Source organism: Aulonocara stuartgranti, assembly GCF_965226115.1.
Source record: "Aulonocara stuartgranti genome assembly, chromosome: 18".
Lineage (NCBI taxonomy): Eukaryota > Metazoa > Chordata > Actinopteri > Cichliformes > Cichlidae > Aulonocara > Aulonocara stuartgranti.
In genome coordinates, this window is record NC_138954.1 from 23,920,895 (window position 1) to 23,933,895 (window position 13,001).

The following is a 13,001-nucleotide window of genomic DNA, read 5'->3' on the forward strand; positions in this document are numbered from 1 at the left end:
AACACTGTACTTTCGTGTTGTAGAAGATGCACTGTTAAACCCTTTTTATACTTACTGATACATTTAGCAACATTATTATTCATTGGGAGTTTTGGTTTAGGTCGTCTGCAGATCCACACACACACACCTTTCAGCTCTGTTGTCCTCGCCACCAACTCCAAAGCACACCAACAGCGCTACAGTAGCTGCACTTCTACAAGTCACAATGTCCTTGATTTCTTCCTGGTTTCTCTGGAACCGTGTTAAAGATCTGAGACAAACAGACTTGTTGTCTCAGACTGCTGATGTTTTCTCCTGGCTGGGTTAGACCTTGGTGGCATGCAGGCAAACAAGTAGAGACCTTGGGATGGATTTTCTTCTAACCTGCTGTATTTCTGCTTCAAAAAAAGAGTGGAAACAAGGACCGGTGGGAGATACGGGAGCGATAAGGAAGAGGTGGTAAACACATGCCAACTGAAGTTCTTGAAGGGTTGTTGACGCAGAGGGTTGGAGAGGGGCAGAATGACAGTGACGTAGGGGCCAAGGTGACAGCAAGTTGTTTTCGTGCATGGAGCTGCCGAAGACTGAAAACATAAACAGAGTAGGACTCTCTCCTCTTCCTTATGGACTACGTCTGTTGTTCCAGAGAACGCTGATTTTGAAGCGTTTGTGAGTAACAGTCAGCTACAAGCTGGAGTGTGTTTTCTGATTTGCAGGTAAAGCTCATTTGGGTAAATAACCACTTTAGGATAAATGGGGTTTATCAGGATTCATGTCTGAAGGTTGAAAAGAGACAAAGCAGTTTGTCTCTTCTCTCCTCTGTCCCTCACCTCTCTCACCGTGTTATTTTGTCTCCTTCAGGTTCTCCTGGAAAAGCCGTCAAGTGCCAGCACGCTCTCCCTTTACCCTGGCAGCTGAATAGATTCCAGGTATTAATTTGTGGCTTGGTGTCAAATTTCCTCTCTGGTTCCGCATATACTACACGCTGATCCTTTCTTGTAGAAGTCACAGATATTGTCTCAATCGTTTTAGAACTCAAACCGTTCAGTTTCACTAGCCACACTCAAGCCTGATTACTGACAAACCTGCTTAATCTAGAAACTACTTAAAGAGAAGGTATCTGACGAAGTGAAGCACTAAAAGATCTCAAAAAAGCAACACATTGTGCCTCGATCTAAAGAAACAGCTGAGAAATAAAGTCGCTGACATCTCTCAGAATGGAAAGGGGTTACAAAGTAATTTCTAAGGTGTTAGGACATCACTGAAGCACAGTCAGACCTATTATTCACAACTGGAGGAAGCTGAAATTACTCCAAGAACATATTGATAACTCATCCAGGATGTCAGAAAAGAACCCAGAATGTAATCTGAAGACACGCAGGCCTATTTGCCACAGTTAAGGTCAGAGTTTATGATTCAACAATAAGAAAGAGAGACTGGGCAAAAGTGGCACCCATAGGAGAGTTCAAGGATAAAACCACTGCTGACCAAACGCCCCCCCACAAAGGCTCGTCTCACATCTTGATGATCCCAGAGGCTTTTGGGAAAATATTTGTCGACTGACAACACAAAAGCTGAACTTTTTGGAAAGTTTGAATTCTGTTATATCTGCATAAAAGTAACACAGCATTTCATGAAGCACATCATACCAGCAGTCGAACATGGTGGTGAGGATGTGATGGGCTGGGACTGCTTTGCTGCTTCACTTGGACAATTTGCCATAACTGATGGAACCATGAATTCTGTTCCCTACTAGAAAATCCTGAAGGAGGATGTCCGACCATCTGTTCATGCCCTGAAACTCAAGTATGCCTGGATTATAGGCTACCACAGAACAATGATCAGAAACACACCAGCAAGTCCACCTCTGAATGGCTAAAAACCAAAATGAAGGTTTCGGTGTGGCCTAGTAAAAGTCTGAACTTAAATCAAAGATTAAGATGCTTTGGCCTGACCTTAAACAGATCGTTCATGCTCAAAAACTCTTCAGTGTGTCTGATTTAATTATTTCTGGAAAGAATAGTGGGCCAAAATTCCTCCACATGGGATGTGAAAGACCCATTGTCAGTTAAAAGAAGTGCTTGATTGCAGTTCTTGCTGCTACGGTTGGCACAAACATGTCAGTGTGACGAATGTGCATAAAACTATGAAATCATGAAGGGGGTAAATATTTTTTCACTGCACTGTATGTCTGAAAAAGGCACCCAAGTGTTTAAGTTGAACTCAGCTTTGCACACAACCTGTCTGTAAAACAGGCCAAGGTAAAATAGGAGATCATTAAACCTACAGTGTACATAACTCAAACTGACCTCCTTTCCTGTTTAAACAACCGCAGAGATCCTTCAGGAACCCCAAGCTGGAATTTAGCCAGATACCTTTGCAGAGTATTAATTTACAGACTGCTCAGTATTCCTCTGATGTATTTCCTGACATTTACACATCGTTAGTTCAGAGGTAACTGACCTTAAAGTTCTTTAGACCTCAACATTTAAACATAGCCACGCTAAACCTGGATCACCAGCATTCATGACCAGATTTCACTTCTAATGCTGCAGAACAGCAAGTAGATCTGGAGGGGAAAGCATTACTATAGCTGTGTGAACTAGTACATCCTCAGCTTTTATCTTAAATAATTTGAGAAAACGGGTCACATATGTTTTGAACAATTTGAATCTGTCTGTACTGTGTTCATTAGCTATACAAGCTACACGGCTTTGGAGTGGTGCTCAAAGTGGGGAGCAGTTGCAGTTAAAAATATAAAATAAAACTAATGTGGATAAATATGATTTTTGGTGGAAAATAAACAAATTCTAATGATTTTTAATGATACAAATTGTGTTGTGCAGATGTTTTTCAGCTTGTCCCATTATTATTAGTTTATGATGGAGAAACAACACTGCTGGAAATGAACGGTGGCATGAATGTTTAAGTTAGTTTAAAGGAGAGAGCTTGGCCTGTAAATAGTCTTCACTTGCTTACATGCAGTCGATTGTGTTGTACCTGAAATGGAGGTCAATTCCGTTAGCTTTTAAAACTCAGACACTGCCCCCTGCTGGACGGAACGTAAACTGCACAAGGTGAAATAATGGCGTGCCCGCTAAATTTGTGGAAATTCCTTAATTTTCATACACAACAGTGCAACAGAAAACAGCTATATTAGCCTTGTAATGTTTGCTATTTAAAAATAAATCTACTTATGTGTCTGGGAAAAAGTAATTATAGAATTATTTACAGGAGCTGGAGGTCAAGAGGCGAGATGGTTTGGACACGTGCACAGGAGTGAAGGTAGATATACTTGACAATTGATGTTCATGGGCATGATAAAGGACATGCAGGGAGTTTGTATGACAGACGCAGATGTTAGGGACAGGGTGAGATTGTGGTAGATTTTTCCATTTAATGACCTCTAAAGGAAACAGTTGAAAGAACTAACATCCATTTACTCTGAAAGAGTAGTTTAAAACTAGTCTATTTTAATACTTTTGAACTGTAATGGAATGATAGACTTGAGAAGTTGACACTTCAGAGTAACTAAATGTATAGAAGTATTGGATTATTTACCTTAATTCACATTCAGCGTACAAGAATTTGACAGCCACCCCTCACCTACTATTAATGCATCAATAATGAGCTATTACTTGTCTCATGCAAGTTTATCATGGCAGGCTAATGTTCCAGTTTATTGAATTAAAAAAATCACTTAGTATAAAAGAAAGAAGACTTCAAGGATAATTTTCAACTCAAATTTATTTCAAAACATCTGAACAAGTGGTGGGTAGTCCACTGAAAAAGACTGCATCCTGCTGTAGTTGATGCTCCACAGTGTTGGATTGGCAGCTTCAGCGGGCACTGTGAAGACAGAGCAAGTGAGAAAGGTTTAAGCCTGTGTTTAAGTCTTATACATTCCCAAATTTGGAACACTGATACGCTCTGAATTGAGCAGCATTAGACATGAGCAGCCTATCGGGAGGACTGAAGGAAGAATTCAAACATCAACCCCTGACCACCATGGGACATATTCCCTACACACTGAAAACAGGCAACCTTTGTGCAGCTCTGTTACACTTTAACTAGATAAGAGCTTCTGACCAGTGGCCAAGATGCAATTATGATCTAATACCGCAGATATTTGAATTGAGAACTTAGAACATTAGGTTGAGTTTAAGACTCGTTATGGACATTTCAAAGCCAAAAACAGATCGAACCGCAATATGATTTACTGCAAGCCATTTTTAATGTTTTTTCTAACCTTATAAGGTTATATAAGGAATATAAATATTCCCATAGTGCATGTTAGTACTATGGGAATATTTTTTACTTCTTGTTAACTATAATACAACGGCAAACATTGTCATCACCTCCCCCGCAGTGTTTTATTATCATAAACTGTTCTTGGTTCACTAAGTTTTTAATAACAGTAACGTTCAGCATCATCAAAGTATCTAAGGTCAAATGCATATTATCCATCAGCACTCTCACTGTGGGCTTCACCAATGCTGACAGTTTAATGACTCAAAACACTGATCACCTGAGGTTATATCGTCTCACCTATCGCAGCCTCCTGGCTTCTCTTTCAGACTCCAGGAGTGTCAGCACATCTCCCTCTCTGACTGGGCCCTTCACGTTCCTGATAATTGAGCGGTTGCTGTCGTCCATGAACTCGACACGGACCTGGTGGGAAACGGGAGTGCCCAAAACTTAAACATTAAAATGACTCTACAGCAGACACATTTTTCTGTTTAAATTAATGATGTACCACTTAAAGAGGGTTTTGTTCAAATGTTTACAGACAGCCTATATGGATTTTTCCTCATTTTGTTTTTGTTATGCATTCCTTTCTGTGGCAAAGGAGCAAAGCAGTTGTAATTCAAAATATATATTTATTTGGAAATTTTTCAGCTGTTTAAATTATCCACTTAACATGGAAAATAAACCAATGGTCATGATAATCAATTTCAACAAGGAGTAACTGTGGGGTGATATAGCACAATATCTAAAAAATTATTCGGATGGCATTTTTTTCAAACGTTATTTTTTATAATCTGCTTAATCTTTGGGACCCCGACTCTGTTCCCTGCTGTTTCACTGTCAGAAAACAGTATCTGAGGATCTCACTCTGCAATGCTGTAAAAGCGATCAAGTGAACACCCAACAATCAAGTGAACACACATTTTAGTAATAAAGTACTCAGTTAGTGGGCAGCACAGTGTTACAGCAGTTTGAAGAATGGAAGTATAAACACATGTATGTTAACTTAACTATAGACCCTTTTCCCATTAGTACCTACACAGATTGACTTGGTAACGCTCTCATCCCGACACTGACCAGCGAATCGGTGGCATGCAGTCTGGTGATGCAACATTTTAGGACCTACCTGCTCAGATCGCTTTGTAACCCCGTTAGCAGGTAGCATGTAGTATGACCTAATGGAAAACCCCGAAAACCACTGAAAGTCAATCTGAGTAGGTACTAAGAAAAAAGGGGCTTAAGTTGGGTGTAGCTATGAATGTAACATAAATTGTCATCATTAGCCCAAGTAACCAGTACACCAAACAGCACACTAAATGACAACTGAGTTAAATGGCCTGCATCTGTATAGCGCTTTACTTAGTCCCTAAGGACTTAGTCCCCCTAAGGCAGGGGTGTCAAACTCAAATACACAGTGGGCCAAAATTCAAAACTGGAACAAGGTCGCGGGCTAACATTAATATTTATTGAAAAAAAAAAAAATCTTCCTCCAGATTTAAGAATGAATCTCTTCTTATGGACTCAAACAAGTTTTGCTGAAAAACTGAATATGGAACAAGAAAAGCTTAATACTAAACAATATATATATTAGCTGTATAATACCAGTAGGCCAGCTCTAATAATAATTTGGTATGGCTTGGCCCGCGGGCCAGAGTTTGATACCTATGCCCTAAGGCAAGCTACATTGTAGCCACAATGTAGCTTGCCATTCACACACTGGTGATGGCAAGAAAAAAAAAAAAAAAAGCATTGATACATTTTAAAGATACATCTGGTTTCTCTATTAAACGTGGTTTCCAGTTAGGATCAATGGCTTGCTCGAGTATGTCATTAGTAGTTAAAATCCAGGTTAAAACTCTGTCCCTCCCAAAATAACCTGCCTCCTTTGTGGTAAAAGAAATCAGAGGAGTCATATTTTGTAGCTTAATCAGTTTTTCATCTTAAACTTCTGATAATAATTCAGCTTAGTTTCAGTTAGTTGGTAGAGCGAATCTGCCCAGTTTCAACGTTAGTGACTTTAGTTACAATACTATGGAGGATATTTATCAGGAGCAAAAAGTTAAGCTCAGATCAAGTTTTTGTTTTGTTTTTAAAGAAACAAACAAAACCCCTGACTTACAGCTAAATCAATGTCCAAACTTCAAACAGCTGTCTCAATACCTCATACTTAATGTGTAAACAAATTATCTAAGACAACACGAAACTTGCATTTTTCATCCTAGCCCTTTTTAAGAGGTACAAAATATCGTTTGTTATTTTTTCCTTTGTTTAGAAATCTAGTTTTTAATTTCACATGAATTTACAGCCCTAGATTGTGTATATCCTTGGCAATAACTCAAAGTAAGCTTACACATATAAAAAGTAAATATTAATCGCAGATACTGGTTTGTGCCGGATAAAATTTGAGGTGTTAGCCAAACTAGCATACCTGTGTACATTGTCCCTGGGAACCGGTTCTCCCGAGAACCTTGGTGACCTGAAAATGAAAACACGAGCAACATGAACATCAAATCTCTAAATTCAATATAATACATATATATAATTTTTTAACGAACACAGAGAATAAAGAAAAGTGAGCATAAGTACTGCGGCAGCTAGCAGAGACTGTAGCATTGACAGGCCTCCATGATAGAAGCACGAGAGCCGAAGAGACGTTTGCTAACTACGACACAAAAAGTGGATTTAGCCTAAAAAGTTTGAGCCCATTTGAAACAATACTTATTGTTGTGGGCATTTAATCGCTTTGATACGATAATTTTCAGCGTTTTATAGATTTTCTTACTCTTGCAAGCTTGATGGGCTGCACGCGGCTGGCGTCCATGTTGTCAGGTTAGACCGGAAAGGAAGTCACGTGGTGCTCGGATGGCATATATGGCAACTGTAATCTTTTAGTTTATTAAAATTTTAAATTTTAAATTATTTTTTAATCAAATTACAAGTAACAGAATCTAAACTTACGAGTAATAACAACAATAACGAACTTTAATAAAAACTATTAGACATTCGTAGTTACCTTCTTTTCCGGTAGATTGGGAAATACCATTCGAAGCACCCATGGTGGAAACCTGGGCCAAACCATTATTCACAGAGTTTCCAAAACTATTTTAATGTGCAGAAACAGAGAAAGGAATTTGTCTCTGTGTAACTGTATCTCTTTTTTTGTGCGTACATACAGACAATTCAAATACTGAATTATTGGAGTGACTACAAATGCTTGTGATATCAGTCAAAAAACACAGCCTATTTATCCAAAGTCAGTATCAAAAAGGTTACTGATTCAGTACATTATTAAATAAATTCACTGTTATATAATCAATATTTTGTTTTTAGTTGGCTTGACTTAATATTGAAATGAATACTTTGTCAATTATACCAGTGAGTTATTGTAAAGAGAAACATATCAGTGATAAACAGCAGAGGTGGGACCAAGTCATTGTTTTGCAAGTCTCAAGTAAGTCTCAAGTCTTTATCCTCAAGTCTCAAGTCAAGTCTCAAGTAATGTCAGGCAAGTCAGAGTCGAGTCTCAAGTCACTGGTGTAAAAGTCCGAGTCAAGTCACAAGTCTGAAACTTTGAATTTCAAGTCCTTTCGAGTCTTTAAAAAAAAAAAACGAAAAAATAATGTTGCAGTTATGCTAAATGTAAATATTAGACCATGTAATTTTTTAATCTGTGTTTTTCTCAACACATGACAAAATAGTGAACTTAGAAAATATACACAAATTGTGAAATTGCACCTCTTTAAAATGCAGCTCAATTAAACCTAGCTCCAAGAATAATTTTCACCGACAGTTCTGAGATAAGCTGCATGTTATTCTTGGATGCGGTTGTAGGACCAGCTTGACAAAAATATCATACATATTAAAAAAAACTGAATCACCAACGTAGCCTGGAAAACATTTGCTAGTTAGATGAAGTCAGCTATCTCATCGTAGCATATTTATATGCATATTTATAATCATACGGTTCTTGGAGTGAGTGCATACACTCATGAAGTTTAGTAACTTCCGGTCACTGCAACAAGCCCAGGTACAGTTTACCGACGGATGGGTGCAGGACCTTGAAATGCACCGTGTAGAACGAAAGACCATCATACTTATCATAAGTTTACCAGTCTCACAAATCGTCGTCATAAATACACATTCGTTAACCGTTTATTAATAGGACCTTTGAGCTCAACGGTAATTAATTAGTAGTGGAAATAATTTCTGGTACCCATCACAGAAATGTAGCAGTGACAATAATATTGTATGCTGTAATCGTACTGGGCAATTAGTGATACAAAAAACCTGTTTTATCCTGTGAATAAAAGTATGTTTTTGTCAATGTACCATAATAACAGAAGCGAAACGCAATATTGTGTCAGGACAATTCACTATTTATGCACAATAAATAAAGGAGCATAGCGCGACAATTTCTGTTCAGCGCCAGACTTGCTTGTAACCTATATCACCAATTATGTTATGAAAATGACGTATTAACTACTAAAAAACACTGACCTTTGTGTAAATGCTTGGAGCAGACTAACCTGTAAGCTGGAGTGTTCTGGGACGTTATATTTGATCTTTGAATGGCTGCAATCCAGACCATCCGTCGCGTCTTTGTTACTTTGGAAACATGGCTCGAACAATTTCTCTTCAACGACGTAATCCGATAACAACCGATCTCTTTACCCGTCGGCTTCCCGTGGCTGTCATGCGACCGGCTATTGCAGTTAATAATACAACAGCTTCTTGACATTTTTGTGTTTCTTTTTATCGCTGTGTGACTGATTTCAATTGAAAGCCTGCGTGCGCTAGTACCGCTTGCCACGAGTTCCCAGAATCCTTTGCGGTTCTACCCGTGAATGACGTCACATTTTCAATCGCTATATAATATGCATGTTAAATTTTATATTTGGGGTAAAATATCAAGTCTTTTCAAGTAAACCGGTTCAAGTCCAATTCAAGTCCCAAGTCATTGGTGTAAAAGTCCAAGTCAAGTCACAAGTCTTACAACATTTTTTCAAGTCAAGTCTAAAGTCATAAAATTAATGACTCGAGTCTGACTCGAGTCCAAGTCATGTGACTCGAGTCCACACCTCTGATAAACAGTGATAAGGGTCTGTGCAGAATATACAGAAAACAAAGACAATTTTTATCAGTCATTATTAATTTTAATGTATTTTGACTTTAATTCTAAAATCAGGCTTGTTTAACTAGTTCAGCAATAGGTCAAAAAGGCCATAGCTGATAATTTGCGTAATCTACCTGAATATCCTGTGTAAAAGCTCTCTGTAGCCTTGTTAGCCATGCCATACTGTCGTGACACCACCCTCTCTGCTTTTCTTCCTCTCTCAGAAGTCAAAGCCTTAAATCACAACACTAATCCTTGTGAACAGTATTTTTAACTTGCGCTGGGACAGAAAGAACAGCAATAGGATTAGAGAATCAGTGAAGAGGCTGAAGCCCTAACTCATGCAGTTGATCTTCTTGCACAGTGACTCAAAAGTACCACAGCTCTTTCTTTGTCTTTATTTCAACCTGGAGGATTTTTTTTTCTTTTTTACCATGGTGATATTTTTGCTTGATATTGTAGATTTAAAGAAAAAACATATTATCATTTTTCTCCTGTGATTTGATTCAAACTTGGCATAAAACATTTTCCAGTGATTGGTCTTCTGAGCAGCTGTCGCAATGGAGAAGTGGAAAATTCTAAAAAAACGTCGCTCCAGTCTTTTTGCATCCGTAAAACGCGACTTGAGTTTCACGCAAAGTATCGAAGAAGAGGAGAGTGAATTCCCCTTTTCACAGGACAGCTCAGTAAAACCGTGGACATCAATGGACAACCTTGACGCTCCTGGTGCCAGAAAAGAGGTGAAAAAAGATGAGAAGAAGGATGCACCAAACCCCTGGCAATCAAACATTGTCAACCTAAATGTGGGCGGAAAGGTGTTTCACATCCCTAAACACTTGGTCCTCCGATACCCAAAGACCAGGATCGGAGTCCTTGCTCTGTGCAATGATCCAGTTAAGCGTCTGACGCTCTGTGACGATTATGATTTTCAGAACAACGAGTTCTTCTTTGACAGGGACCCCATGTTTTTCCATTACATATTTCACTTTTACTGCAGTAATGTTCTGTGGGTGATGGATGGCTTGTGTCCTGTCAACTTTGAGGAAGAGATCTCATTCTGGGGGCTCAAACTGAAGGATACTCCAAGGTGTGCTGTAGATATTTGATATGCAGTGTATCTATTGTGGCTTTGTCTGTGGATATTTAAAATGTAGCTATGGTAAAGCATTTGTCTGTCTTTCTCAGGTGCTGCCGCATTCTGTTTGAGGAGAAATTGGACGACATCAGAGAACACCAGAAGGTTAACCAGGAGCTCATAGATGAGATTAAACCTCACCATGATGACGAGGGCTACAAGACCATGTTTCTTGGAAACTTTCGTAAAGCCCTTTGGGACTTGATGGAGAATCCTTACTCCTCACTGTCAGCCAAAGCCTTTGCAGTGTTTTCCAGTCTCTTTGTGCTTATCTCTATCGTTGCCATGACTCTGAATACAGTCAAAGAACTTAGGCAGTACAAACTTGCAGGCAAAACCTACATGGAGTGGGTGGAGGTTAGTTCTATCCTTTTCTTCACGTTGGAGTACTTTCTGCGACTACTCACCACATCAAACATCAAGCATTTTGTGAAGAGCGCCCTCAACTTTGTCGATTTGGTAGCCGTCATGCCCTACTTCCTCCAGATCATTTTTGAGACTTTTGTATTAGACGCTGAAGACATCAGTGCTCAGGAGGATTTGAAGGCCATGTCAAGAGTCAGCAAAGTCAGCAAGGTGCTCAAAGTGGTCAAGCTCATGCGCATCTTCCGTATCTTGAAGCTTGCCCGTCACTCCACCGGCATGAGGGCTTTCGGCTTCACCATCCGCCAGTGCTCTGAGCAGGTATGAAGGGAATAATCAATAAACACAAATGCTGGTAACATTTGAAGGCCTTTGAATAACATGGCAACCTGCAAGGCAAAGAGACATAAGAGGAACAGGAGGTAGTTTTATGTGAAAGTCACCACTAGGAGAAGTAGATAAGATAAGATAAGATAAGAAGAGAAGAAGGTTATGATAGTTTTACAATAGGATATCACAATCGATCTAAATTTGCATATTTTATTTCTTGAAGAGAGTGACACTAGATGATTAGCTTATGATAAAGAACAAAATCCACCTACCAGCAGCTCTAAACTTCACTAATGTAACATAATATCACATTTATTCATTTAATTAACAAAAGACAGAACGGTTTCATTGCATATGATGTGTTTAAAACCCATTAATTGAACAAAGCTTGCACAGCCGAGTGCAGAAATGTCAGGAAGGCTTTATAGTAACATCTCAAACTGTCATATTACTGGATGCAAGCCCCTAAAATAGTATCTGCTTTATGACATAGTTTCATATAAACAAGCGCTGTCATTGACGTGCTCTGTTCTGTCGTGCTGCAGGTGTGCTGTCTGTTTCTGTTCATCACCATGGGCATCTTCACCTTCTCTGCTCTGCTGCATTCTGTGGAGGTGGATCAGCCCGGGACACCGTTCAGCAGCATACCAGATGCCTGGTGGTGGGCTGCGGTGAGTACGGGACAAGCTCTACGTCCAGTAAAGTTCTATGGCTCTAATATGTTTGGGATGCTTGTTACAAATGCAGTATAACTAAAACATCAGATTTGGGTTTTTTTTGTGGCTTTTAGTGATTTCTATAAAAGTTTTAACACTCTGGGAATTATTTCTTCTTTTTAATGGCAGCTGTGATGATATTGTAAATTATTTTTGAAAATATTTTCAAGTCCAATTTTTAGGTCCAGCCACACTGATGATGTAACCCTACTTATAACACCACAGTTGCTCCACATCTTTTCATTATGAATGGGGCAATTAATGTTTTACAGCATTTAGAGCGTGTAGCCAGCTCTCACCGGCTGCCACTCAGCTTCTTCCGGATCAATTAACTCAGTTATGAAGCTTTGGTAAGCTCTTTCTCTTGACAGCGCTGAAGGGAAGCTCAGTTGGGGTGTGTCAGTATGATCAAGCAGTGCAGTGCATTTCGGGTGTCAGGGATTAGGTCTATCTAAATTTGTGCTGCCTGCTTAGTCAGACCAAGGCAGATTCACAGTACAGATCATGTTCCATGCTATTTTTATGCCTTTAAAATGCAGTAAACACTGATTATATTCAAGAGCTCAAACACAGTCTTCTTTAGTGAATTAATGGTTGGCTAAATAATATTCTGAAATCGTCTCTCTTGCAGAAAAACCTACTAACTATAATAAATGTAGGATTTGCCTTTGTGTAATTCTTACCCCAAAGTATCTTCCATAATTGGTACTATATGTGAAACGAAGAGAAAGATGTGGAGTAACTCCAGGGTCACATAAACTTGATATAAATTATCTAGCCTATACAGATGTGGAGAGTGGCTACTGATGGCCGCCAAGCTGTCATATGGTTAAACAGTAACTTATGCAAATTTACTTTCAAGCTTCATATATAAATGATCAATATTTAGAGGTATGAATATCACACCATTTCTAGGAAGGTTCACATGGGTCACACTGTGTCACCAGCCTGGTACTCTGTGTGTCTTTCAGTATCATCTGAGGACATGGTTTTCAATTATCTGGTGGCAGCTGTGAATTTATATGTGTCTAATTCCCTCTAATGCTGCGTAATGCGTCTCATTTGTAGCCAGACAAAGTGATTGCATTCAAGAAATATAAAAAAAGCATTTTAATTA

The 13,001-nt window shown here is 39.0% G+C and overlaps 2 protein-coding genes and 1 long non-coding RNA gene across 3 annotated transcripts in view; 2 read left to right on the forward strand and 1 right to left on the reverse strand.

Moving 5' to 3' along the window:
- Nucleotides 1-218: 218 nt before the first annotated feature.
- LOC309693354 lies at nt 219-3,241 on the forward strand. The gene is made up of 3 exons (XR_014272634.1): nt 219-695; nt 841-908; nt 3,214-3,241. It is a non-coding gene; the product is annotated as an uncharacterized lncRNA (long non-coding RNA).
- Nucleotides 3,242-3,708: 467 nt separating this feature from the next.
- On the reverse strand, nt 3,709-7,101 carry rps28 (ribosomal protein S28). The gene is made up of 4 exons (XM_082514521.1): nt 7,010-7,101; nt 6,656-6,703; nt 4,528-4,650; nt 3,709-3,828 (listed from the first exon to the last, which is right to left on the reverse strand). The coding sequence occupies exons 1-3, from the start codon at nt 7,046-7,048 to the stop codon at nt 4,528-4,530; spliced, it is 210 nt and encodes a 69-aa protein (XP_082370647.1). The 5' UTR covers nt 7,049-7,101; the 3' UTR covers nt 3,709-3,828.
- Nucleotides 7,102-9,519: 2,418 nt separating this feature from the next.
- Nucleotides 9,520-13,001, forward strand: part of LOC309694433 (potassium voltage-gated channel subfamily V member 2) — a 4,553-nt gene continuing 1,071 nt past the window's right edge. Inside the window, exons 1-3 of the mRNA XM_082514520.1 lie at nt 9,520-10,427; nt 10,526-11,159; nt 11,714-11,839. Of these exons, the coding sequence (XP_082370646.1) occupies nt 9,901-10,427; nt 10,526-11,159; nt 11,714-11,839 (1,287 nt within the window). The 5' untranslated portion in view covers nt 9,520-9,900. The remainder of the gene's footprint in view (nt 10,428-10,525; nt 11,160-11,713; nt 11,840-13,001) is intronic.